The sequence below is a fragment of the Carassius auratus genome, chromosome 5 (assembly GCF_003368295.1).
Source record: "Carassius auratus strain Wakin chromosome 5, ASM336829v1, whole genome shotgun sequence".
Lineage (NCBI taxonomy): Eukaryota > Metazoa > Chordata > Actinopteri > Cypriniformes > Cyprinidae > Carassius > Carassius auratus.
The window spans coordinates 19,825,866-19,852,421 of NC_039247.1; the positions used below are offsets into that span (position 1 = coordinate 19,825,866).

The following is a 26,556-nucleotide window of genomic DNA, read 5'->3' on the forward strand; positions in this document are numbered from 1 at the left end:
TCATGTAGTCATGCTGGAGGCGTGGCGTGTGGGCGGAGCTAAAGAATCACGAGCGCGAGTAAGCTTTTGCGTTGAGAGCGTTTGGAAGCTGTGACATTACCGTGAGGAAAAAAAACCATCATCCAAAACAAACCATGGCTAACAGTCAGATTCAGCCGTATAGACGGTTTCAACGGCAACAATATAAACAAACGTTACTTAGACTTCCAGATAGAATAAATAACAACAGCCAAGTCCCTCTAGAGTAGATATTTTTTGATAACAAACAAAATATGTTTGCTGCGTGGATCAGGCGGACTTAATGAATATGCAAATTCATTATTTGCCAGCAGGAGATGTTTTAAAGCATAGACATAAAGTGCGAGAAATAGAGGTTTCCCCAGTAACAGCTGTAAACAAAGCAGAGCTATGCTCACACGCTGCTTTATCAGGCATATAACATGCAAGTCTTCCTTCAGAAATACAGTGATATAAAAACACCTGTGCCTCGCTTTGATATTTAAACATATAAATGTAAGGAATAATAAAACTGCAGTACGTAACGTTACTCATGTTTATTCAACTAAGCCTTTTTGAAAATGGATCAGTTTTAAAATTGTGGCGAGTCTCCAAAAATAAAATAAATGTATGGGAAACACATCCCACAGCACAACCACCTGAGCCCAACTTCAGTCTACTCATCACCTTAAAGGGGGGGGTGAAATGCTCGTTTTCACTCAATATCCTGTTAATCTTGAGTACCTATAGAGTAGTACTGCATCCTTCATAACTCCAAAAAGTCTTTAGTTTTATTACATTCATAAGAGAAACATAGTCTGTACCGATTTTTCCCGGAAAAACACGACCGGCTGGAGGCGTTGTGGGGGCGGAGCTAAAGAATCACGAGCGCCAGTAGGCTTTTGCGTTAAAAGCGTTTGGAAGCTATGACATTACCGTGAGGAAAAACAAACCATGGCTAACAGTCAGATTCAGCCGTTTATTTATGATCCAGAATCAGATCCCGAGGCTGAAGCTGAACGAGAGCAGCAGCAGCAACGACTCGCTCCGAGCGGGGCTCGAACCCGGGTCTCGGCATGGGAGGCGGACGCACTAACAAGGAGGCAGAGATATTTGAAGCAGTTTTACTCACCGCCTGCGGTTCCAACACACGATTGTGACCCTTTTTCGTTGGGATTGCATCATCCTTAAGAAATAAATGATACGCAAATCCGGCGTCAAACTGGGCCTTGTTTGTAAAACAAGCATCTTCGAAATGCAGGGAACAAACAAAAACACTTGCACAACTCCGTTGATGCTCTGTAAAAATAAACTCCATCCACTGGTCCCTTAATGCTGTTTTTTTTTTTTTTTTTAGTAATCTGTGCAGGGTTGTCTTGCCCTGGCAACCAAAAACACACTTCTTTTGTGACATTTCGCGCCGCTCTCGCTCTGATCAGTGAATGTCTGTGCTCTCAGTGCTCTGCTATACGGGAGCGCGCGCTCTTCCGGCAGAAGTGCCCTAGGACCCATATAAGGAAATTCCGCTCCATCTAACGTCACACAGAGCCATACTCGAAAAAAACTTTCCGAAACTTGTGACAAACTGGAAGAGGTATTTTTGGAAACTTTGGAAACTTTGTCCATGTATAACTCTTTAACAGTGTAAAAAACTCAGTATGCATGAAATAGCATTCCCCCCCCCCCCATTTAATTATTTTACAGCGTTATTAAATATAGTATTATTTATTATGCTAAAATAATGCTAATGCACTGAAATGAAAATTATTGGCTGAAACCGAAAACCGAAAATGAGAAAACCAAGGCCGAAAACCGAAACCGAAACACTGAACGAAATTATGACAATTATTAGTCCCATTGCATTTATTGCTATGACCGTGTATTAACTTTACTAAAATTAAGACATTGCAATTGCATATATTAATATTAAAGTTTGAAAGATAATTACAATTACATAACTTATTTTAAAAAATACATAAAAATACATAATTACAAATTATGCAAATATTTATTAAGCACATTGCAACAATGCACGGTATAAAATAAAATTCAAACTAAAAATGTATCCCACTCATGTGTATATTAAGTAATAATGTACAGGCCTACTGGCCTGCAGAAAGGTTTTAAAATGAACTGTTCTCTCATAAAAACAAAGTGCATTTAGGTGAAGTGCATTTTAAATTTTTCTCTGTAGGACTAGAAAGTGCATTACTTCTCCAGTAGGCAAGACTGTTATCACTTCTGGGGATGAGGACTTCAGACAGATAACCATCTAGCTGTTGAGCAGTTGAGCTTGTCATCTGCCTGATATTTGAGAAATATTTGAGAGAGTGTACTTAAATCTAGCAGAAATATGGCTACAATCTGATATTATATATATATATATATATATATATATATATATAATGTCACATACAGTATATAGTAGCCTAAGAACAGAATAGCCAACATATTATTATTATTTGAGGCACTTTCTTGCAGATTTCCACTGAACAGAACTGGTGCAGAGACTAGTCTTTTTTTCTGCGCTCTGATCTCAGTCTCCTGCGCTTGGCGCTTCTCCATCTCCACGCGGGTTCTCCGCATCCTGGATCATTTCTCGTGCACGCTGCCTTATTTCCGCATCCAAGTAATGGTCTTTATAACGCGGATCAAGCACATTTGCAATGAAGTGCAGAGGATCCGAAAAGATCTCATTGAGACATGTGCAGTGTGTGTAACAGACTCTATAAGACTGTACTTTTCTTTGTTTTTACTTTGTGGTCCATCTTAATCTCTTTGTTAGGAGATGCTTTAGTGCTGCGAATAAAGGAATAAAAAGAGAGAGAATGTTCTCACTGATGTTCTCACTGGTGTAAAGTGCAGGTCGCGGGTTCTGTTTGCGTCATCACAACATTTCGGCCGTGTTGTTTCAGTGATAAAAGTCTATCGGCCGGAAACCGAAAAGGCCATTTTCGGCCGAACATTTTCGGTGGCCGAATATTCCCTACTAATTTATATGTTTGAAAAGTTTACTTGCATTTGATAATATGATGGCATGCATCCCACACGCTCTTAAATGTTATATTCATGAAAATTATATGATATTATTGAAACGGTCTTTAATTTTAAAAATAAAAATGCAAGTACAATTTTAGATTGCAATTGTAGCCCTGCTGAGACATGACTACTGGTGACACGAGCGTTAGTAGAGATCACTGTTGTGTTTTGAATTTTGTTTTTACAGGAAAGAGAACAAAGTTTACCTGTCAGAGAGCAATGGGCAAACAACAAACAATAAAAGACATTCCTACTTAGTCTTGTAAATATCTGTGTTTTCGTTTTGACATATGTTCATTATTTATCTAAATTATTTGTTATCATGTTTAGGAACCCTGACATTTGAGTGAAGAGAGCAGATAGTAGTTGATAGTGATCCGTGATTAGGCCCAAGGTTCAGCAGGCTTGTGTTCAGAGGATTCACTGCAACATTTATAGAGTAAAAGTTTTATCATTTGTACGTGTTTACAAAGTCAAGTGATTTTAAAAGAGTGCAAGAATAGGCGAAAGAGCAAACAACAGAACAGACAGCTTTGATAAAGATTAATCCATATTAATTTATACTGTGAACACACTTTCACTTTCAGTAAGAGTTTCAACATCTGGAAAAGCAGTTGGAAACTGAGAAGATAAAACATTAGGGGTGAATTTATTATTTGAGGTTAATGTTTGTACTGGGCTACTTTTTAGTTTCAGCAGCTACCGTATCACTGTGTTGTTATGAAGTCAGTTGTGCCAGACAATTTTGGAGGCAGAGACTGATTGTGGGGGGCACTAATAGGGAAAAATCCTAAACTGTTGGAATAATGAGTTTTAAAGGGTTAATTGTGAAATAGTGCAAGGTAAGAAGCGAAAAATTTTATATTCTATTCAGATGTTAAATGATTTAAATAATAAGTAATGCAACCTTTTTTGTCGAATTTTAATTTGAACATTTATAATTTCATGATTCATGTAAATTGCAGTTGAATGTGACAAGACGAAAGGCAGGCCTATTATGCATGATTAGAGGAACACTCCACTATTTTAAAAAATAGGCTAATTTTCAAACTCCCTAGAGTTAAACAGTTGAGTTTTTGAATTCATTCAGCCGATCTCCGGGTCTGGCGGTAGAAATTTTAGCTTAGCAATAAAGATCATTGAATCTGATTATACCCATTAGCATCTCTCTCCAAAATGATAAAACAGTTTCTATATTTTCCCAATTTAAAACTTGTCTCTTCTGTAGTTACATCGTGTACCAAGACCGACGGAAAATGAAAATCGGAACTGGCTGAGTGGATTAATAAACGGTAAAACTGAACTTTTTAACTCTAGTGGTTTTGGAGCCTATTTTTGAAAATAGTGGAGCGTTCCTTTAAGAGTGAATGTGTGTATACTTTCAAATACTGCAAATTGGTCAGTTTGGCATTTTGCAGGTTATCGAGCGAGTGGGTGGCGACTAGGGCTGTCACTTTTAGTTGAAAAATTGATTGCACAATCAATCGGACCAACCAAAAAAAGTTTCGAAATGAAAATAAGGAATCGATTTTAACCAAATATGTACACTATTAATTAGAAAATAAGTAAACAATAAAAATTTGATGTATCAAAACTTACAAACAAGCAGAAAAAGAAAATAAAGAATTCCGAAAGTGCAGTATGCTTTGCGAAAGCCATACAGAAAATACCAGCAATTTATTTACGCGCCTATAAGACCCAGTGATGTCGAAAGGGACTTCTTATGCTGTGTTCACACCAAACATGAATAGAGCGTCTGGGGTGAATGATTTCAATGTTAAGTCAATGTAAAGACACGTTTACGTGCGTCTGGAGGTCTCGCGGCGGGGTATAGGCGAATTTGTCTCATTCACGCATCTAGTTACGGGAGACTCTGAGTTATGTAGAGGACCATTGCAAGCTGACAGCGACTGGCTTTTGTGGTGGAAAATTGGCAGTAATACCCCCACCTTGCGCAGCTGTGCCTGAGTGTCCCTGGGACATCAGTGCGGTCGGAGCGCGTCTTCTCAACAGCTGGACATATAGTGAATAAAAAAATGCTCTGCTCTGGACCCTGAAAATGTTGATCGACTTGTTTTCCTGTCCAATAAATTTGTAATGGCCCTAGCCTTTTTGCGAATTTCATTGTGCCGCCTAGCCTAAGTGTCGGTTAAGTTCAATAAAAAAACACACATGGCCTGTTCTCAAGTCCATTTAAAGTTTAATTTTTTGAACAGTTGTTTGAAATGGATTTAATCATTATTTAAAATAATCTTGGAGATTTTAGAATTGCCTAAATCATAAATGTGGCCGGGTTGAAGCCAGCAGTGATGTTTTTCTTTTGTTATGGCAGCCATCCACTCTGTATATATATTTTTTCGAGACTGTTGCACTCCTGTTGCTGTTTGTTATTCTGCACGAAACTTCATGCCAATAAATAAGAAATATTACTGATTTGTGCGTTTCCAGCGCTCTCTTTACGTTCGTCCGTCCGTTATTTGACGTTGGAAAAGGAAACGTCTGCAAAGTAGGCTAACTGTCAATATTGTTTCTAATGTGTAATTTACTCAATTTTAACTTCTTTGAACTATTTTATCCACAATATTTTAAATGAACCTTCTGCACTTGTCTGTGTTTCTGTTTTCAGACACAAATCTGTCTACATCTCCTAGATCACAGATAAAAGAAGGGATAGGAATTGGCAGCTTTTTTTTGCAAGTTTGCTTTCCCAGTACGTGGGCTGAGTCCATTCCCCTGAGAGCACTCTTAACAGCATGTTCTGCGAAAAAATCTGTTGAATGCTGGTTGACTGTCACTCTTATCTGCACCATGACATCACACAAAAGAGGAAATATGACTGTGCGGACCTGAAGTCAGCTGGGTGAAGTTTTAGCAGAGAAGTGAACTGCTTCAGCACCAGTATTATTCTCCATAAAGAAGAAACAAAAGACTGGCTGGGTAATATTTAGATCAGGTGACTCACTTAAGTAGGGCACTGGGTCAGGGCCACTGCAAAACATAGTTTTGTGAATTCGTGCATGATGTTAGTATCAGAGGTGTGAAACACAGCTGTTTAGAGTTATCATGGAATTTTGTTTGTGAGAAAAAACATTTCTGGAATGCATAAAATTCTTGTTTTGCTTCTCACTGGAAACCTCATGGCTATCATTTTATGAGAAATCTAGAGGTGAGCCGAGACTTTTAACCAATTTAAAGTGTGTAAAATGGAAAATAGTATAAATTCAAACACTGAGCATGGTAGTTTACTGTTTGTAGTGGACAAATGTAAAAAAAAGTCAATAGCTACATTCACATAGTGTTTGCTGACAACTGTATTTACTAAGGTGTCATTCATGCTCGGTATACTGTACATATTCAAGTAGAACAACAAATGTGTTTGTGGACAGGTAATTTAAGTAAATTCCCTTATCTGTACCCACCACAGCCTCAAATATTAACCCTTGTTATAAGTGTTGTGTATGCACAAAATGGGCATAGAAACATGCGTATGCAATTTTTCACGCACATATCGTGATTTATAAAAAATATTATATAAATATAAAAAATATATAAAAAACTTGGCGTAAATATGTACGCACCGTACGGACATTCTAGACCATGCATACAAATTCTTTTTTCCTGGAGTGAGAAAAGTAATTAGTAATGATTTTAAACTCTGTTTTCATGTCGATAAACACATTTACATTAAATACTCCACTCGCATTAATGGAGATAAACACAAAATAACATAATTTTATTAAAAAACATCTTCATTTAAAATAAATGTTCTCAACACATTGATAATAAAAAATCAGCATAGTTGAATGATTTCTGAAGAATCATGTGACACTGAAGACTGGAGTAATTCTTCCCTTTCGATACTACACTCGTACTGCGTCTTGCTAGACACATATGGGAAAAAGCCTTTTTTCTCCCGAATTGATGACTTTCTCATTCACGCAGTGAAACTGCACAGCTGTTCATGCAGTGTATTAAAAAACTAACCAATGGCTAGGCAGTGGAGCTACATGAGCTTATGGCAACAGAGCCCACCAGAACGGGCGGGTCGCTCTGGCTATATAATATATGTACATCTCTCCTCTCTCAGCAAGCCTTGGAGAGAGAAACGGCAAAGCTTGGTAACTAAGCAATTGGGTCTGAATGATCTCACGCAAACACAGAGCCTGCGTACTCGTACTCGCTTCCCGTCGATCCGTGTCTCACACGTAAAGATCAGTGACCCTCTTTATATCGAGCGGCTCTATCCTCCTAAATAGATCAGAGCAGATGCAGCCGCTGACAGCTTAAAATTTGTATGTGTTGCAATGGTTGCGCTCACAGACATGGGTTGCTTTTACCACGAAATAGGTGTGCCACTGTTCTTTCGTGGAAGACAGCCGCGCCTTCCCATGCCCATGTTTCTCTCCTTCTAGTTACCTTGGAGGAATCAACGATGAGCTCTTGGGTTGAACAGTCAGACTTGAGCAATCCTCGACACACATGATTTGTGTTTAATTGGCCAGTGTGTGTTACAAATGAGGATCAGTGCACCTCGTTATATGAGCAGCTTAATCCTCCCAGGCTGACCAAAGCAAAACACTGGCAGCTTCACATTTGTGTGTGCGTCGCTGAGCACCACCTCCCCTGCTTTTGTGTTTCTCTCCTCCCAGTTGTTAGTAGAAATGGCAAACTCGGGGGTATGATCGATCAGGCTTTGATCGATCAGTGATTTAATGCCGGCAAAGCTCCTGCTTGAATCACTCTCCATGTAGCTCTTTGATCTGCCAGTGTAAGGATCACTGCCTCTCATGAGCCCCTTTCACACAGTAATCCCAGTAAATTGCCGTAAAATTACCGGAAAGACTTTACCGGTAAATAAAGACATGCGCTGTTCACACAGTCAATGACATTCCGTCTTTTTTTTCCAGAAAAGCACCATTCACACATCCATTCCAAAATAACGGTAAATTCTGTGATGTCATTAACCTCTAAACAGCTGCGCTTGTATTTGTAAAGATGAAAGGGTTTATGCGGTCATTGTTTTTTGTTAATGTTACATTTTTGTTTCAAACTTTAGCATTCATGCAACTTGTTACAGAGACAAAGCAATAGACGACTACAAACCAAAATACTGAACTATAGGAGAAAAAATGTTGTCTGTAGTCGCTAGCATCCGAAGGCTGCTACCTGCAGCTAAAGAAGTTGGTGCCTCAGTCAGTGTCGGCAGACTGACTCGACGTGATTCATCACACGCGTCCTCTGCAACGCTAGTTTTGGGTTCCTCTGAATTCTTTTTTTTTCCCATGGGTTGAATTATGGTCCAAGTGCAAGACTCACTGGCCGCACGCATGTCATTTCATATTATGTCACTGATACAAACCAACCAGCTTTATAATAGCCTAAATATTATGGTATCTAATCGATTACATTCATTGAAATAAATAAATAAATAATTATACTTGCCATTAAAAAAAACACCTGATGCTGTCGGGAGCTGACCAATTTAGTGAAATTCGGCTTGAAAGGAGTAACAGCACAATGAAGTTGTGACTGTAAATTGCAGTCTGTAAGATGCGCGACATCGCAGAAAAGGTGCGTTTACAAATGTAGCCTTTGCTGATCCAAATTAATATCAAATAGTCTATGTGCCCTCAGCGCAGCTGAACAGTTCTGCGTTCAATATGAGTTCAAAAGATGGCTCAAAGCACCGGGCAAAAGAAATTACCATGAATGTGTCAGGGGGAAATAGTAAGGAGATATTTGAATTATTTACTAATAGACTATTGTTTTCTGAGTCTGTGTCCCAAGGATGAATTTGCCTCGTCATTTCCTCATTAGACGCGCCCTTCTTATACAGATTATGATTGTAATGAAAGAGTTTTATTTTTTATTTTTATTAAGTAGTAATTTCTAGCTTTCTATAGATATATTTATCATGTCCGTGAGGCATGTATTCGCTGAGTTTCGGTTTATTTTTGTAAGCGCTCCTGTTCAAGACGATACGGCAGAAAGCATGTTTGTTTTTTTTATTTTATGATCGCGCTTGCCTCTATGTCCCAAAAGCGTGCTTTATCTTACACTTTCCTCACAAAATATTGGATATAGCGCACATTTATCTGGGTTTAACATTAATACATTGTTACATGCTTGAACTGTTTTATATTTTTAGATTTTATTTTAGACAATTCGTGATGATATGAGAAGGCTAAATTTATCAAACAAAGGCTATGATCATCTCACTCTCTGTGCTGGCCGCTTGGTAGTTACTTCAAAAACAATTTTTTTGATGGTCATTTAATTTATAGATATTTAAGATGCAATGTTTTCAGTTAATTGATGATCTGACTCCTGTGAATGCATTGCTCTCGGAGACAGTTAGTTATTTTATCATACGTTACTACATTACTAACAGTTCCACTCAGATGACGACAAATTTCTCAATTCGCCTGCATAAGGAGAAGTGCTTTAAAGCTGCAGTAGGGATCTTTTGTAAAAATATATTTTTACATATTTGTTAAACCTGTCATTATGTCCTGACAGTAGAATATGAGACACAGATAATCTGTGGAAAAAATTAAGCTCCTCTGGCTCCTCCCAGTGGTCCTACTGCCATTTGCAGAAATTCGCCGCTCCCGGTAAGAAACAACCAATCAGAGCTGCAGTTCGTAACTTTTTTTGTATTCAAAATTTACAAAATGTATATAATAAGCGAGTACACCATGAATCCATTTTCCAAACGGTGTTTTTAGCCTGTCATGAATCACTAGGGTACACCTATAATAAGTGTTTATATCCGGACTATTTTCGATTGCTTCGGGGTACCGCGGCGGAGTAACCCAGTACCTTTGTGATTCTTCATAGACATAAACAGAGAAGTAGCTCCGGCTACAATGTTCTTCAGCAAGACGCAAGTAGTTCTGTTTATTAACCGCTAGAGCGTCAAAAGTTATCGACTGCAGCTTTAAGCACAAAATCAGACGCTTATTTGAGACATATATGAGTTTGTCTTTTTTTCCATTTTCGCTCTGCCTTACGATACTCTTGTCTGATAGTGTGGGTTTGATCATTTAACCAAGGCTGAGTAGTGACCTTTCCCTTCACTTTCTTTTTTGGCTTAAGGGGAGCAACAGGATCGGTAGAAATGGAGCAGGAATTAATAAAAACCTCCACCATCTCTTCAGTGTTTTAATATGTTGAGGATGTTGAGGACAGCAACCTCCAGAGAGTTTGTTTGATAGTGCTCTGAAAATAAACTGGCAGTGGATGGTTGAATAAAATGGGAATAACTTACATTCTGAGAGCATGTGGGGGTGGGGGAATCACAAACAATTTCAAACAGAATTGGCAAATTGGTATGGAAAGAGCAGCATCAATCACTTTCACAATCTCTTTGCCTAAGAAGACAACTCTCACTGCCCAATTTATTTATCAAAAACCAAGGATGCGTTGGCCCATGACTGGCTCAACCTCCTTCTTTATGGTTTTCCCCCAATCGCTCTGATTCCACAGGTAATTAGGTAGGTAAAGGAAAAAAAACACAAGGTTCTCCTAGTGGCCTTCTTCTGGAAGAACCAGCCATGGTTATCAGAGCTAACTCAGCTGTTGATAGTGGCCCCTTGGCCTGTTCTACTGAGACAAAATCTCCTCTCTCAGGCAAACGGGACAATATGGCACCCTTGCCCAACCTCTTTCCACTCAACGGGAGCCTTCCAGCCTCCCAGAGCAAATTCTAAACATAATTTCAGAGGCAAGATGCCTCTATGCCTTAAAGTGGTCTTTTTTTCTCCACTTGGTGTCTTAACTGTGGCAAAGATCCTCAGACTTCCGATTTGGCAAAGGTGTTGTAATTTTTGCAATTTTTGCAGAGTTGCTGAATAATGGACGCTCCCCATCCATGCTCAAAGTCTATGTGGCGGCCATAGCGTCTTCTCATGCACCTGTCGAGGGCCAATTTGTGGGTAGACACAGTGTGGCCATTCACTTCCTAAGGGGTGCCAGGATGCTGAATCCGCCTTACACTTCATGGGATTTGCCCACTTTGAGCCGCTACAGTCTGCCAGCATTCGGTCACTATCGCTGAAGACTGCCCAGCTTCTAGCATTGGCATAAGTAATTCGAATAGCGGACCCGCAGGCACTCTCTATTACCCCTGCCTTCCTGGAATTCAGGCCTAACGACACTTAGTTGTCCTGAAACCAAAGCATGGTTAAGTACCTAAGGTGCTCTCCACTCCGTTCAAAGCCCAAGTCATTACGCTCTCTGTGCTTCCTCCCTCTGAAGAAGACAGTGAGCTATCTCTACTCTGCCTAGTCCGAGCTCTGAGAATCTAAATCAGTGATCCTCAAATCTGGCTTGCGAGATCCACTTTCCTGCAGAGTTTAGCTTGAACCCTAATCAAACACACCTGAATTTGCTAATCAACGTCTTCAGGATCATCAGAAAATCACAGATAGGTTAGTTTGATTAGGGTTGCAATGATTAACCAGGCTGGGTGTGACCTCAAGCTGCTTAACCCGTCATAGCCTTGGACTATTGTTAACTTCTCTATGGCAATGAATTGCTTGTGGAAGTCTGATATCTTAGTCGTTCCACTACATTTGCATGGTGTGATTGTACTCTTCCCATATGCATCTAGCAAGATGCAGTACGAGTGTAGTATCGAAAGAGAACGTACTCGGTTTCTGAACAAAACCTCGGTTCCCTGAGATATGGGAACGAGTACTGCATTGCTAGCCGTGCTATGTAGCTTCAGACGAAGTAACCTGAGAATCCTGTGGCAAATGAGGCTTCAGGCTTCGTCACCATAGGCTTGTGTAACTCCGCTGCTCAGCCATTGGTTAATTTTTTTAATACTCTGCACGAACCACTGGCAGTGAAGTTTCACTGCGTGAATGAAAAAGACTTCAGTTCAGGAGAAAAAAGGCTTTTTCTCATATGCGTCTAGCAAAACTCAGTACTCGTTCCTGTATCTCAGGGAACCGAGGTTACTTTAAGTAACCGAGTATGTTTCTAAACATTCAGCTTTGCCAAAACAGAAATCAATTATATTTTGAAATGTATTAAAACAAACTGTTATTTTGAATTGTAAAAAAATATTATTCACAATATTAAGCTACTGTTTTAAATTCTACACATAGAAAAAAAGAAAATAAAAATGTAAAAACTGATTAAGCATGGACTGCACAAAACATTACAATTACACTGGCTTTTTTTCACCATAGATAACACACGTAAGAAAACATAACAGTTCAATGTATGACTAAAAACATAATTTAAAGTCACTGAGTACGTAAAGGAAAACTCTATAAGATCATCCAAAAACTACTGGCACCTACAGTAAATTGTTTTGTATTCTTAGCAATGAATGTTTGTTTCTTTTATTTTTTGTTGTTTGTTCTCCTCGCACCAAAAGCCCAGTAAATATTTCAATAAAACTCATATTTGGAGCATGCTGCCTTACCATATCACTTCTGTACTGCCTTTGGTCTCCTACCCTTGTTAAGCTTGCAAATCTGCAGTGGAGTCAGCCTAAAATCACCTTTGCAGGCTCAAAGGATGTGCCAACATGGTAGATGAGACCATTTTTATATTTTTTTGCCATGTATGTTTTTTGGAAGCTGCCCTTGACGTTAAGAATATAAAACCCACACTGTGGAATACACCATTAACATTTATTTTCCTTGGCTCTTTTCTGAACTCAGGTTAGAGACTAAGGAAATACAAACCAGCCTTAGTTTTTTTAGAAAAGAGTTTAAGCTGTCTATAATTGTACATATTTTTCTAATCAGTTCATGGCACTGTTTGAAGGAGACTGACTTAAGCATACTTTGGGGGTGAATGATGCAAAATGAAAACTTTGGAGTATTTCAGACTTTGGCGGACGCTTTTGAGAGTGGGGTATTTACAGCGGGAAAAATGAAAGACATAATAGGAAACATTTGAGGCACTGAAAGAAGGCAGGCAAACATGGCAAAAAGAACTGAATGATTCTGCTATACACAGAACCTGAAGGGCTGCCCATATGTTTAAACAATTAAATTATAGTTTAGAATGTACCAGGTTAGGACTGCCTATGCTTAGGGCCCGGGATCTTGTGCAGCGCCCCTGTGAAGAGGTGTAGCCTAATATGGAATACCACAAGGCTCAGCAACCCTCTACATTGCGAGTAAATCACTTGCATATTTAACTTAATTTTACTCTGGGTTACTAAATTATGTCTATTGTTAGCCATTGACTAATACATTCTTAGATTTTACTCGCTAGTGTGTGTGTTCAAGGCTATTATAAGATTAGCACATTTACACTCGCTGAACACTGAATGAGTGCTGCAGAGTTCTCTCTCCATCAAGCGATCAGTATTATTTCAGTTCACCTCAATGGACGCACAGCGCACGAACTGTATTTGCCGAACAGTAAACTCTGTGTGAAGGCGCTTGACTCGCCGTCACTTTGCTGATAGAGCTGTTTCTCACATATGCAAAGAGAAAGAGAGAGATTCTAACCATTAGGACTGCCTATGCATAGGGCCCGGGATCTTGTGCAGCGCCCCTGGAATCGTGTGTGTGTGTGTGTGAGTAAAATAGTATACTAGTCTGGCGAGTAAACAAAATATTTTACTAGCCACTGGCGATTATATTGCCAAGATGTGGGTACAGTGTTGCTCAGTACCAAGGCCCTTGCTTTTCATCCTACCCCTGGGAGATAACATGGTGTTAGCTTTCAGTGTTATGCTGATGATACCCAGCTCTATATTTTTTTTGTGTCCTGATTAAACGTACAAATTGGCAAAACTAATGGAATAGTTGCTATAAAAAAAATAGATCTTGGAGTTGATGCTGGATCAACACTTAGATATGACCTCTACAACCCTGAATGTCATTCTAGACCATAGGTGCGTTCCGTTCGACCGTAAGTGTACTGCGAAGTGGACTTCACAGGGTATTCCGCCATCTTAAGTGAGATTCCAATCCGAAGGGAGCGAACATGTTCAGTTCGAAGGGCACTGAGCACGGCACAGGGAATAAGGGAACATCGATACATCACTGCACAGGAAGTGGAGAGCGATTATCCCCCAACTGTCATTGCGCGCAGCACGTCATCACCAGTCAGAACGGCCGTCTTCGCTGTCTTCGTTCATATTCATTACGGATTGTAAAAAGGTATGATAATGTAAAAGTGACTAGAAGCAGACGAGGCTCTGCCATTTTTCTTTATTTTACTTTATTTACCTCAGTGTTTACTATACGGCTGTGCGCAGGAAGAAGGCGCACAAGACCGCTATGCAATTATATGACCATTTATTAAAAACACATATAGGCTATACAGTTAACCAAATAAAAGTTATTTTCATATTTGCATGACAGCAGGGCTTCAATTCTGTTAATAGTGAAGTAATAGCAGCAATTGTCAATTAAAGTGTATAATAAACATACGTTTTTCATCATATAGTACTCAATTATTTTTTTATTGTATAGTGTACATATTTTAAATGTGATTGTAAATAAAAATTAAAATATGAATGTAGTCTTATATATTTATATCATAATCTGCGCGACCCCATCGGTGACTTTCTTTAATACGTTTGCAGGGCGTTCCAAATGACCGGTTATTGTCAGTGAAGTCCACTCAACTGATATACCGTGCTCAGGGAGTAGGGAGCAGTGAACACTGCGTAGGGACCCTGTCGAATGGAACGCACCTCATGTCAATTATATGAGCCCTAGAGACAGATCCCCTGCAAAGACCTTGTCACCTAAGCGGCCATCAGCACAATACCACAGGAACAAGACAAATCCTCTGCACAATCTGACTTTTGTTGCAGCCTGGAATCAAACCACACCATTTTCCAAAGGAGACACTATCTTTATTGTATAAAGCATTATCTAAATAAAGTTGAATTGACTTTGATTAATTTGGTTCCCTCATGAACTGATTAATTTGAAGTGGTTTCCTAACGGGATCATGTCAGAAAACAAAAACTGGAGCAAGTGGATATTTACCTATGAAGAAAACTTGAAAATGACTATAAGTCTTTCAGTGAAGAAAACAGTTTATTGCGTGTGCATCTTGTGAGCGACTGCAGGTAAAGAACTTTTAGGTCCATGTATCCATACAAATATCAAAATATGGTGTCCCTTTTTTGATGAGAGGCCTGGGTACTGATGGAATGCTAGAAATGCTCCTGTATGTGAGTTTGTAGAAACTTATGCATGTGGATAAAAGAAAGAGAAAGCAACAAAAAAAAAAAAGAAAAAGGCTAGATGCCTTTAAGAGACAAAGACTCCTGGCTTATCGCCCAATGTCCAATCTGCTGATGATGAGGCATGTGATGAGGAAGGAACCCGGGATCCATTTTTAACTATGAGTTCATCCTTTATGGCAAAAAAAAAAAAAAAAAAAGAAATTGTGCAGCCATAAAAAGTGCAGTCCGTGTGCTCCTGAAATTCTGTCTGTCGGCACCTGACAGCACATCGCATCTGCACTTATCTGAATTTAGCCATCAATCATGAGTGAACACGTACTGCTTTAGAAGAGGTTGATTAAAATAATGGCGGACCTCAGGGAACAGTGAGGGATGCATTTCTGAAAGGGTTTACACTCGCCTAGCTGTTTAATTTTGATTTATGAAAATCAAAACAAAACAACAGTTAAGCCTATAGTTTTTATAATTGGTAAAATAATAGAATAAAGTTGCAAGAAGCAATTATCAGGTTCCCAATGTGATCCAGTTAAGTCGTAAGGTCACTCCTTATTGTTCCTATTCTAAAGCTGCTGTAGTAAATTCATAAACATTAATCACAGTCGTGTTATTTGATTGTCCACTGTTATAACGCCACCTTCTGTTCAAATGAAATTAAACTTGTTTTTCACTCTTATTGTCCTCATAAATGATTGCTTGCAATATGGCAGGGTAATTGAACTAGCCTAATAGTCCCATTTTGACATTTTACTGTTTATCATTAACCCTATCAAACCCTACCGACTTGACTGATACATATTTGTTCATTTTTTTATACTGTAGCCTACTGTACATATACAAAATGTAATTACAGTTTTTAGTTATCCATTTTAACAAAATAAGCCACACCCAACATTTTGTATTGGTGTCTGGCAGCCATGTTGAATTTAAAGTTTGGCATGTTTTCATGATTGTTTTAGGCTCTTTTAAAAGCAAGTCAAGACTTTGTTGATGTTTGTGAATACGCCACAGGGAAGCAGGCTAGTGAAGTTAGCAGAGAGTGATTCCTGTCCTCACATTCCCTTCATACTGAGAGTGCTCTCCCACCCTCAAAACTCACAGAACTGAAGAAACACATCCCCATCATTTCCCTACCATCCCTCAATGTGTCCAAATGTAGACTGTTTGGTCAGAAGTTATGGCTCTATAATAACAGCTGAACAGTATGATTGTAGCACCATCTATGGGTGTGAATGAAGGCATTGTGAAAATCTCAAATACGTCATGTCAGCAATTGAATGCCACTATGCACAGAATAACAATGCATGCATTTATTTAGCAATTCACGTTTTATTTTTAATTCTTTAATATAAAGTAAAGAAGAAAGAACCTGAAAGTCACAAAATATCTATTTATAAACTTGAAGAAATGTGAAAATTTTAAGATACCACCTCAGTTCTCCTTTGTTTTATTTTATTTTTTAAGAAAACTACATTTTAACTGTTAATATGGAAAATGTATATTCTACATTTAATTTATTTGCTTAGTACAAATAAATGTTGCCTATTTCAGGATTTAATTTTATTTACACAGACAGACATTTGATACATAATTCAGGATACATTTTAAATAATTTTTAAAATGTAATTTAACAATTTAAATTGAGAATATGGATTTAAATGGACAATATGCTAAATCTATTTTTATTTCAAGAGATGGATGGTGGATGGATGGATGGATGGATGGATGGATGGATGGATGGATGGATAGATAGATAGATAGATAGATAGATAGATAGATAGATAGATAGATAGATAGATAGATAGATAGATAGATAGATAGATAGACAATCATAGCACTTTTTGTAAAATATCTGTATGTAGAAATTAATGTTTAAATGCATATTTTTGGATAACTTTAAATCTTCATTCTACATGACAACCTCCATGTGCAAACATCCTCCTCATAGTAAAGGCATTTGGACTGTGTGCGTCATCACCATCACACACTTGACCTATTGTCTGACCTTGTCTGAGAGTGTGTGCTACAGTATATGTGAGTGCTTTCCTTCACCTACACGGTCATTGATGAAGCTGCATGATTCATTGGCACAAATCATTTCTGTTTCCTGAACATCTGTTTTTGGAAACTCGTTGCACATAAAAGAAAGGCTTTCTTATTGACTGTCTTACTAATTGGGATGTACAGTAAATTTATGCATTTTATACACATGTTAAGCACAAGGGTAGATCCTGTACTGACTAAATATTTTATACCTACAGAGCCACCCTGGGGAAATAACTCTTAACAAGTAATTGTAGATGCATTACTGGGTCAGCATGTTGTGGTGTAAACACTGGTGCACTGTCAAAAAAGTATGCATACAGTGAATATTATGTTGCTGTTTTCTTATACACTGATCATTTCGTTTAATTCGTTTTTGTACATTTGCTTCAAGTTTAAAGGAGTGTGTCCCACACCTTCAACCGTTGCATGAGGGGGTCAAACCCAGCCAAAAGTAAGAGGAAGGACTGTGCTCCCACACCTAATATTTGCCTCCATCTCTGATTTCATCAGCAAATAAAACAAAGTTATTTAGCTGTTTATAAAAAAATTTAACAATTATTATTAAAGGTGCAGTGTGTAAATTCTAGCGGTGAGGTTGCAAATTGCAACCAACTGCTCAGTCCCCCACTCACTCCTCTCTTTAGAGAAGCTACGGTGGCCGACACAGGTTTCTATATATTTTTAACTCTATTTATATATTTGTTACATTCAGTTAATACAAATTTCTTTCAATAAAATCGAATACAATTTAAATGAACTTTAAATAGTGAAGGTTTTGGATTACTTGCATTATTGCATCTAGAGCTTTGCTGCCCTCTGGGGATTTTTCTGTGTACAACCTATTCATATATTAATTTATGCATGTATCCTATGGTATTCCTAACAAGAATATAATGATAATACAAATAATCATTAGAATTTGCAAAAAAAAAAAAAAAGAAAGAAAGAAAGAAAGCCCATCACCCTCATGCTTGAATGTCATTTTATTTGATGAGAGTATGTTACAATATGAAGGCAGCGGTGAGTGAAATATGTCCACACAAATAAATACAAAATATATTATTACAGAAGGAAGGAGAATGTTAGGATGAAGGCAGGAGGAAACTGACACTGTATTTGCCAAACATGAGTCTATCTGGTAAATAAACGTGTAAATCAACACAGAACACATACGTCTATGTACAACACATGCTTCTCTATGTTAAGCCACTATTAAACAGAAACTCTGGCATCTTCTTGTTATGTTATTCTGGTTTCTGATGTGTGATCAACCGTCTAATAGCAACGACAACAAACAGAATACCTTTAGTTTTAACATCACTATAACTGTTAATCCATATATCTCGGCCTGTTATTTACATCAGAAAATCACATTTTCGTTCGCTTAATAAGCCTGTGTGATGCATTTTGGGAGAGCATTTGTACAATTGTGTGTGTATATATATATATATATACACTTCTGACCCCTTTAATATACTGTTTTGTTAAAGAAATATTAATAAGAATAACTAATTGTATATTGCACTTAAGGGGTTAGGAGCCATGGGACCACTACATGAAGAACAGATGAGGAAATGTTACCAAAGCCCTTGAAAGTAATAAGAATTAGTGTTCTGTCATTAGTATTGAGAGAATATAAACATGCTGTCAGCTGCGACTCAGATAAAAAAGGACATTAATGTTAACTAATACTTAGTTCCATCCAATGTCATCTCACTAGGATCTTTGTAAAAGTGGAGTATGCTGAGGTCTGTGCAGGAAAGAAAAGTGAAAAGTCTCTTGGTAAAGCTGAACAAAACGGTACCAAAATTTCTCTTTTTTTCCCTATACCCATCATGCATTGCATCCTCTCTGTACTGCCAGTGGGTCATCAGGTAGCAAGGCATTTTGGGCACTGGCAAATAGATTTGAGTCAACATTTCCAGCATATTCATAACGCGATATTGTCATCATATTGCCGCAACCGTCCAACAGGGTGCAGCACAGAAGCATCTTAAACCTGTCCAAACAATGATCCATCGGGCTGAGCTCTCCAAGGTACTTAATTGAGTGACGTTTCAATATGAAGCTGTGCATCAGTGGATTTTGTGATTGTAGACACGTCCTGTTCTACTATGTCTCCAGCAATACTGATCTAAAAAGTTCAACGTCTACGGTTTGTCGTCATAGCTTTAAGACGGATCTGTAACAGAGCTGGGTCTCTTTTGGTTGGTTAACTCCAGGTAAATGTCAGAGCGGAGGAATCGAGGGTATGAGTCTCTTTCCATTAGTCCAAAGATTCTGCTCTGAGCCAGGTCAAAGCAGTCTGCACAGATGTTCTCCATGTTTTCCTTGATGTGCTCCCTGGTGTACGAGTCCAGATTAACCTTGGAAATAAAACAAGAGTCTGCTTAGGACACTTTCATATTCAATTTGGATCGGTTTTCTGGCACATCTGCTTTCTGGAATCAGTTACAAATTGCAAGTCAAATAAAATAAATAAAAATTCTTGCCAAGAAAAACTGGATATATTATTGCTGAAAACAAGTCAACTAAGAAATATCATTTTTCATTTTGTCAACTTTACAGAATTCATATTTAAACATGAGCTGGGTTTCTTAATATGAAAGCCTGAAAACTGTTTCTCCATCTTACCTCTTTACAGGACTGTATGGAGATGTACTCCGTGAATATCTTCTTTGCTCTGGTTGCCATTTTGGACAGTGATTTGATCCTCTTGAAGTCCTCACAGGCCAACCAAAAGTCCAGATTCTCTTCACTAAACTCTGTTTGCAGGAAGGAGCGGAAAACCAATGGGCCATCTAAAGAAGGGGAGAAAAAATTACTCTAATGCTTATTAGAAAACCCAGAAAAAGTGCTGAAGAGAAATTGGGGTAAATCTGGATTTGGATCCAGGAGCAGAGGTTAATGTGGATAAAATGCATGGTTTAAAACAGCAGTAACAGCTGCTGCGGTGCAGAGATCAACACAGCTGTCATATTGAATGAGACATATCTTACATTTGTGGGAAAGCAGTGCATCAAGTGACTCTGCCCATCTGAGAGCTTCCTCTGGAGTCGGTCTGTAGATGAGCAGACAGAGCGGTCAACGAAGCCATGACTCACACTAATGACCCATTCACAGATAATTATAGCGCACAAAATAGGCCATCTACTCAATAACTCAAAAACGTCACTGTTGTTTTGATTGCATACTCAACAATCATACATCAAAGCTCAGCTGAATGACTCTCTCGATACTTAAAAACGATGATATGCATATGACACACAACGCAGTGCGCCGGGAGTCTTCGCGTGAAAGAGGAAACAATCACGTGGACTCACTTGTCTGACTTGAGGACTTTCTCAAGCTTGCTGGCTGGATTGCTTCCATGTCTGTCGTTGGTCTTCTTCCGCAGAAAAGTCAGGCGGTTTTTCATGTCTTTGGCCCTGTGTGACGAGACAAAAGGCGTCACATCAGGTGATTTATTAGCTAACTGTTCACTCAAGTGCTTCTGGGAGGAAATGTATTCCGGTTATAGCAGTGAGCTTTATTGTAGGAGGAACACAGTAAAGGCATAAATAATGCTTTCCTCCTGCAAACCTAAGAATGGAAGACATTACATCAACATCACTTAAATCAGAACACCTAAATATCTCATGGTTACATGGCTACAATGCTTACTATTTTATATAAAGAAATTTAAGGAATAGATCAAATAAAAAACTAAATTAAATAATGGTTGAAAGATTACTCACCCTCAGGCCATCTGAGATGCAGATTTATCATTATTTTTTATTAGTACAGATTTTGTGAAATTTAACGTTACATCACTTGCTCACCAATGAAAACAAATACATCTTTAAGGAGAAAACAATATTATGGATAGAGGACTCATTTTAGCTGAAAGCAACTGTTTGAAAATGTATTACAAACATGTAGTTCAGTTTGCTAGAAGTTAATTGATGGACCGGAGTTGATTGTATTACTTGTGAATTATTGTGATGTTTTTATCAGACTCCAATTCTGACGGCACCCATTCACTGCAGAGGATCCACTGGCGAGCAAGAGATGTAATGCTAAATTTCTGCAGATTTTTTGTCAATGATCAAACTCATCTGCTTCTTGGGTGGCCAGAAGGTGAGTACATTTTCAGCAAATTTTAATTTTTGGGTCAATTATTCCTTTAAGCCTGTGTATAGGACCGTCTGATTTTAATAGAAAAGAATAATGTATACTATACTTTTCTGAAAATGAAAAACATTATATATATATATATATATATATATATATATATATACATATATATGTGTGTGTGTGTGTGTGTGTGTGTGTGTATGTATGTATATATATATATATATATATATATATATATATATATATATATATATAGCAGTCAATAAACAGTCCAGATACCCGTCCACCGCTGGCGTCTAAAATCAAATGAAAAAAACAAAAAAGAAATTCTGTTTTGTGTGAAGAAAATTGACTCTATTTGTAGGACCATTATGTTTTTTGTTACATTATTTTCATGATAATGAGCCATTTTTATGATAATTCTCATTTCTATAATGCAAAATGATTTTGTAGGTATAACCCTGGGTGACATACATTATCTTGACAGTTTTAATGCGATTCACTTCGAAGAAAATGGCTTGACTCACAAATTCTTGGATTTCTTCTTTTTGACACCAGTTTTTCCTGTGTCACATTTACAGTTCGGCTTGCCACAAACCTGTGGAAGATTTACAAAAGACATATTTTGAATGAATGAAACCAAATTCAACTACTAATGAAAATATTTTTTAGTCTGAATCACCATCGAGGTTTTGACAAAAGAACCTTTTTTTGTAAATAATTCTAGTGACCTCACATAAATCGTGGTTTTTGTAATTTGATAAAGCTGAATCTCTACACACCCTTCTTCCAGTGAAGAGCAGGCAGATCTGGTGGACGGATCCTCCGTTCTTGGTGAGCTCTTTCCTCAGGGTCTGCGGGGAGGGAACCGCCCAGCGCTCCGAAGGTTCCCGCTTGGCCTCTATGCAGTCGATGGCCTGATCGGAGATGAAGCGAGGAGACCGAGGCTCCTGCAGCAAACTGCCCTCGCTGTGCGTCCGTCTGTGGAGGGACCTCTGCACACACAAGCCCCCGCTCTGCTGCCCACTGCTAGGAGATGATTCCACCATACTCCTCCTTTTCAGAAAGCCTTCATCTGCGTCCTCATCATCTTCCTCCTCCTCCTCTTCATCATCGTCAGTTGACGGTGAGGTCAAAGCATCTGTGTTGAAGGAACGATCCAGGATCAGCCTGGGAATGACTAGAGGTGAGGAAGATGACGATGACGATGTAGGTCTGGCGCCAACACTGATGGTCTCAGAAGCACTCTCTCCCTCCCCCTGCTCCCTTTTCTCCAGTTCTGACACTTGGCCACCTCCTTTCACCTCCTTCTGTCTGTCCTTCCAGATCTCGGAGGTGTCCAGGTATGGAGGTTTGCAGGCATCTCGAGAGGTCGGAGAGGTTTGGTTGGCGTCTCCGGTGCTGCAGTGCAGGTCTGGGTATGAGAGCCGCTGAGCTGGAGAGCTGCAGTTGGTTCTTCTCATGATGGGCGATGCAGAGGGGCATGATGGGGAACAGGGCTCAGACACACTGTGAGGGCTGAAGCCCAGCAGACCCAGATCAGCCTGTTCAGCTGCTTTTGGTTCCAGCATCTGTCAATAATACACAAGTGAAATCAACATTTTACAAATGGCTCTGGATTTAAAAATGCCTACTACTTTATGAATAAAAAGACTTAAGAAAAGCTGTTGATAAAAAATAAAAAACATGTAAAAAGCTCTCATGTCTTGGCACTTGTGAATCCAAAAATCGCTAGAGCAGTCTTAAATGTATGTACATATAAATAATGTATATTTAATTAAATGAAAAACATGGTGCATAACAAATAATAAATATAATAAATATACTTTATTCCAATTAAAAATGTACTTTATTTAAAATCATTTATACACTGTAAATGGGGAAAGCTATACAGAAGTGTACATTGTAAGATAACACATAAAACACTTTTGTATGTCATGAAAATCAACATACAGCAAAAATTCTAATGCATTTTAAATATATTATACATATTTATTTAAAATAATTATACAGTACATATGAGTAAGATTTAAAAATACAATATATTTTGCGGGAAACACAGAATTACACATCATTCAAACTGAATTATAAATAATCAAATTATTAATGCAGTTGTCATTCACAAACACTGCAGATGAATCATTACTCATAAAAAAAAACACGCTTCCCCTCATGTTTAATAGAAACTAATACTTAGCCATAATCCATCCTCCATTATGTTTGGGGTTTCAGAGACTCCAGTATTACACATTGTTAATTGCAATCGATTTTGTCATGTTATTTTTGTCTACAACTTATTTTTATTTATTTATTTTTCTGAGGGGGTAAAACTGATCCCCAACAGACGCTATGCTTAAAAAAAAAGAGATGATATGGGAAGGCAGAAAGAGAAAATGAAAGCTCTATTGTAAAAAAAACTATTGTATTTTACATCTCCTATTGAAGAGGGAAAGGTTAATGTATTCATGCACCCTACACATCTAATCAGTCACATAGTAGTTTGCAGGCAGCACGACTGACACACAAGCTCATATGCTCTTTAAAGACACAGAAGATACGAAGACACAAAGAGGTAAACAAGTATTGCTAATATGAGCAGCTATAATGCTATTAGTTTATATGTATATGATGCTCACTCAAGTGTATGTTAAACCCTCTGTGCAATAACCAAAATTATTAGATTATAACATAGGCGCTTTTACTCTAACTTCACACTATAGTCACGCTTCTATCTTGTGTCATGTTAAGTTACAATGCATATTATTTAAACTTACATATTTCAAAACGAATTCAAACATCCAACTCTAACACACCTTCTTAAATATCCCTTTTGCCAATAAGATCACACTGAAGGTGCTATAGAGAAAAAAAAACTCTTATTTACTATATCACACACTGCAAAAGCACAAGGCACATACAGAACATGCAGAAAGCAACATGTAAGTGACCTCACCTTCGTAAGGAATTGTCCCTACAAACAAGTAATGTAGTCCTCCACCATCCTAGCATGCATTACAACAGCCCTGTTTTCTCTCTCTACACTCTTTTTCTTTCTCCCTCTCTTTCACGCAGTCACATGCGCGTGTCTGTTTGTGCTAGTCTGATGATGATGTCGCTGCTCTCCTGATGTCAGTCGCCCACCCAAGTGGAGAAAGTGAGAGAGAGCATGAATAAGAAACCGAGGAACAAACGCTATGTTTAACTGCTACGTGCACTATATGGAGTGGAGCGAGCATCTGTCACATAACAGTCTGCTGAAATCAACACAAACTCATTACGGACCATATTTACTGTACATTCTTAATCCAAAACAGGACTTTTGTGGTATTTAGTCCTGGTCTTTTAGCTTCAAAACCATTTGCTCCTGTACTCCCAAATATTTATGAAAGCTACTTTGTTTTACTTTAAAATCGCAGCTCTACCGATTAGCAAATCATGGTTCATTACTATGACTTAACTCACAAAATACAAAATATCTGTCTACATATAAAATACAACATTTACATCCTGTATCAAAAAATTATAAGAAATAAGATATACATCTTATACCATGGGGTCTTCAATAAATATTACTTGTATTGCGCATATTATTTTAAAGAGTGAATTTTGTTTGCACAATCTTTGATAAAACTAATAATTTACTCCACCTCCGAAACGGTTTTCCTTTACAGCTGATGTCATCGAGGCCTTTTATTTTCAACCTCTTCCTTGCAACCACATAAAATACTGCCCTTCGTTTTTGTTTTTGTTTTCTCATTGAATATCCTGGTTCACTCAGAATATTTCACATTGCAAAAGCAAAACAGTTTCATGCTGACTTTAAAGGGAGAGCAAGAGAGGGAAATTAAATAATGATGAAGCTCTTGAAATGCAAGGTAATTTTGCAGAAGCTAGACCTGCCTCTATCCTGAGCGATAATGCTCCATAACTGCTGGAGAAATGCAGACGTGCAGTGGTTAAAAGCGAGACCCAAGTGGGTGTTTTTGCGAGCGAGTGTGCTTGTGTTTGATTTAGTACCTGGTCGGGGCCTATTCTGTCCCTCAGGGTGAGCTGCTTGTCAATATTGTCTCTCAGACACTGAACGACCCTCCTCTTCTGCTCGGATGAAAAGGCTTCCAGGCTGAACAGACATTCGGTCCTCTACAGAGACACACAAAGACAGTGTGTAAGCCACATTGAGGGAGTGATTATGAAATAAATGTGTGTTTATGTCAGAGCAAGGACAGAATTACAGTCTTATAAATTATAAATCTGAGGAAAAATATGTTTTTAAAAGCAGGTTCCACCTATACAAGAACATCTCTCTAAAGAAACCTCAATGTCATGCGCTGTTATGCAGGAGAATGGCATATGAGGGATGCAATCATACTCACACATTCATATCTATCTGTGTGTGTGTGTGTGTGTGTGTGTGTGTGAGGTGTTGTCAGGGAGATGGGCAGATGGCTGGGTCGATGAATGTGTTTTCTCGAGTGAGCAGGCTACGTCTTTCAGGCACGTTTACTCTGGAGAGAAAGAGCAGCTTTAAAGGCTCTAATATGTGACGCAAACCTCAGGCACAAGAGGCCCTCCATTTAACAGCCGCACCACATTTACATCCTGTAAATGTTTACCACAAGGCCATCCTGTCGGGCCGACGCTTCGATGGAAAACACATTACATCACACGTGATCTGGAGTGCAGAGCACAGTGTTAAGCACGATGTGCCGTGAGCAGAGAACGAGTGGGTCGGTGCTTAGATGCAGGATCTCACCTCTATCCAGTAGGAGATGTACAGGCGCAGTTTGTCTGCAGGAACTGGAGAGAAGAAGACAGAAGTGTGAATTTCTTGTGAATCTCCAGGCTGTCAGGTTTTTTTTTTTCTTCTGACTTTAGGGGATGTAAACACCCACATCTACTCAGATATATGTCACCCATATGTGCACTGCATAAACAGAGTGCTATTCAAATGTACTAAATACAAGTATTAAAAGATATTACAAGCATTACAGATTTCATATCTATAAATACTTTATATTTACATAAACGTAGTTTTCATTAATTGAAATAAAGCTGAAATAAAATAGAAAAATAAGTTGAAGCACTACAATTCTGAAAACTAAAATTAAAATTTCTCAATTAAAGAGAAATATTTTTTAAAGCAAACAATTACAAACTAAACAATTATTTAACTAAAATTA

General features: G+C 38.3%; 1 protein-coding gene and 1 long non-coding RNA gene across 6 annotated transcripts in view; one reads left to right on the forward strand and one right to left on the reverse strand.

The window, feature by feature from the left end:
* Positions 1 to 18,225: 18,225 nt before the first annotated feature.
* LOC113079963 (regulator of G-protein signaling 3-like) overlaps positions 18,226 to 26,556 on the reverse strand; it is a 29,575-nt gene continuing 21,244 nt past the window's right edge. For 4 of the 5 annotated variants that reach the window (XM_026252218.1, XM_026252210.1, XM_026252223.1 and 1 more), the window contains 8 exons: positions 26,130 to 26,173; positions 25,394 to 25,516; positions 22,159 to 22,947; positions 21,904 to 21,974; positions 20,584 to 20,688; positions 20,260 to 20,321; positions 19,895 to 20,061; positions 18,226 to 19,626 (listed from right to left, as the gene is read on the reverse strand). In XM_026252218.1, coding sequence (XP_026108003.1) covers positions 19,432 to 19,626; positions 19,895 to 20,061; positions 20,260 to 20,321; positions 20,584 to 20,688; positions 21,904 to 21,974; positions 22,159 to 22,947; positions 25,394 to 25,516; positions 26,130 to 26,173 — 1,556 coding nt within the window. In that variant the 3' untranslated portion in view covers positions 18,226 to 19,431. Of the gene's footprint in view, positions 19,627 to 19,894; positions 20,062 to 20,259; positions 20,322 to 20,583; positions 20,689 to 21,903; positions 21,975 to 22,158; positions 22,948 to 24,329; positions 24,521 to 25,393; positions 25,517 to 26,129; positions 26,174 to 26,556 lie in introns of those variants that run through there. The other variant, XM_026252238.1, reaches the window with a different exon arrangement.
* Positions 20,582 to 22,301, forward strand: LOC113079999 (uncharacterized). The gene is made up of 3 exons (XR_003281788.1): positions 20,582 to 20,719; positions 21,257 to 21,379; positions 22,170 to 22,301. It is a non-coding gene; the product is annotated as an uncharacterized LOC113079999 (long non-coding RNA).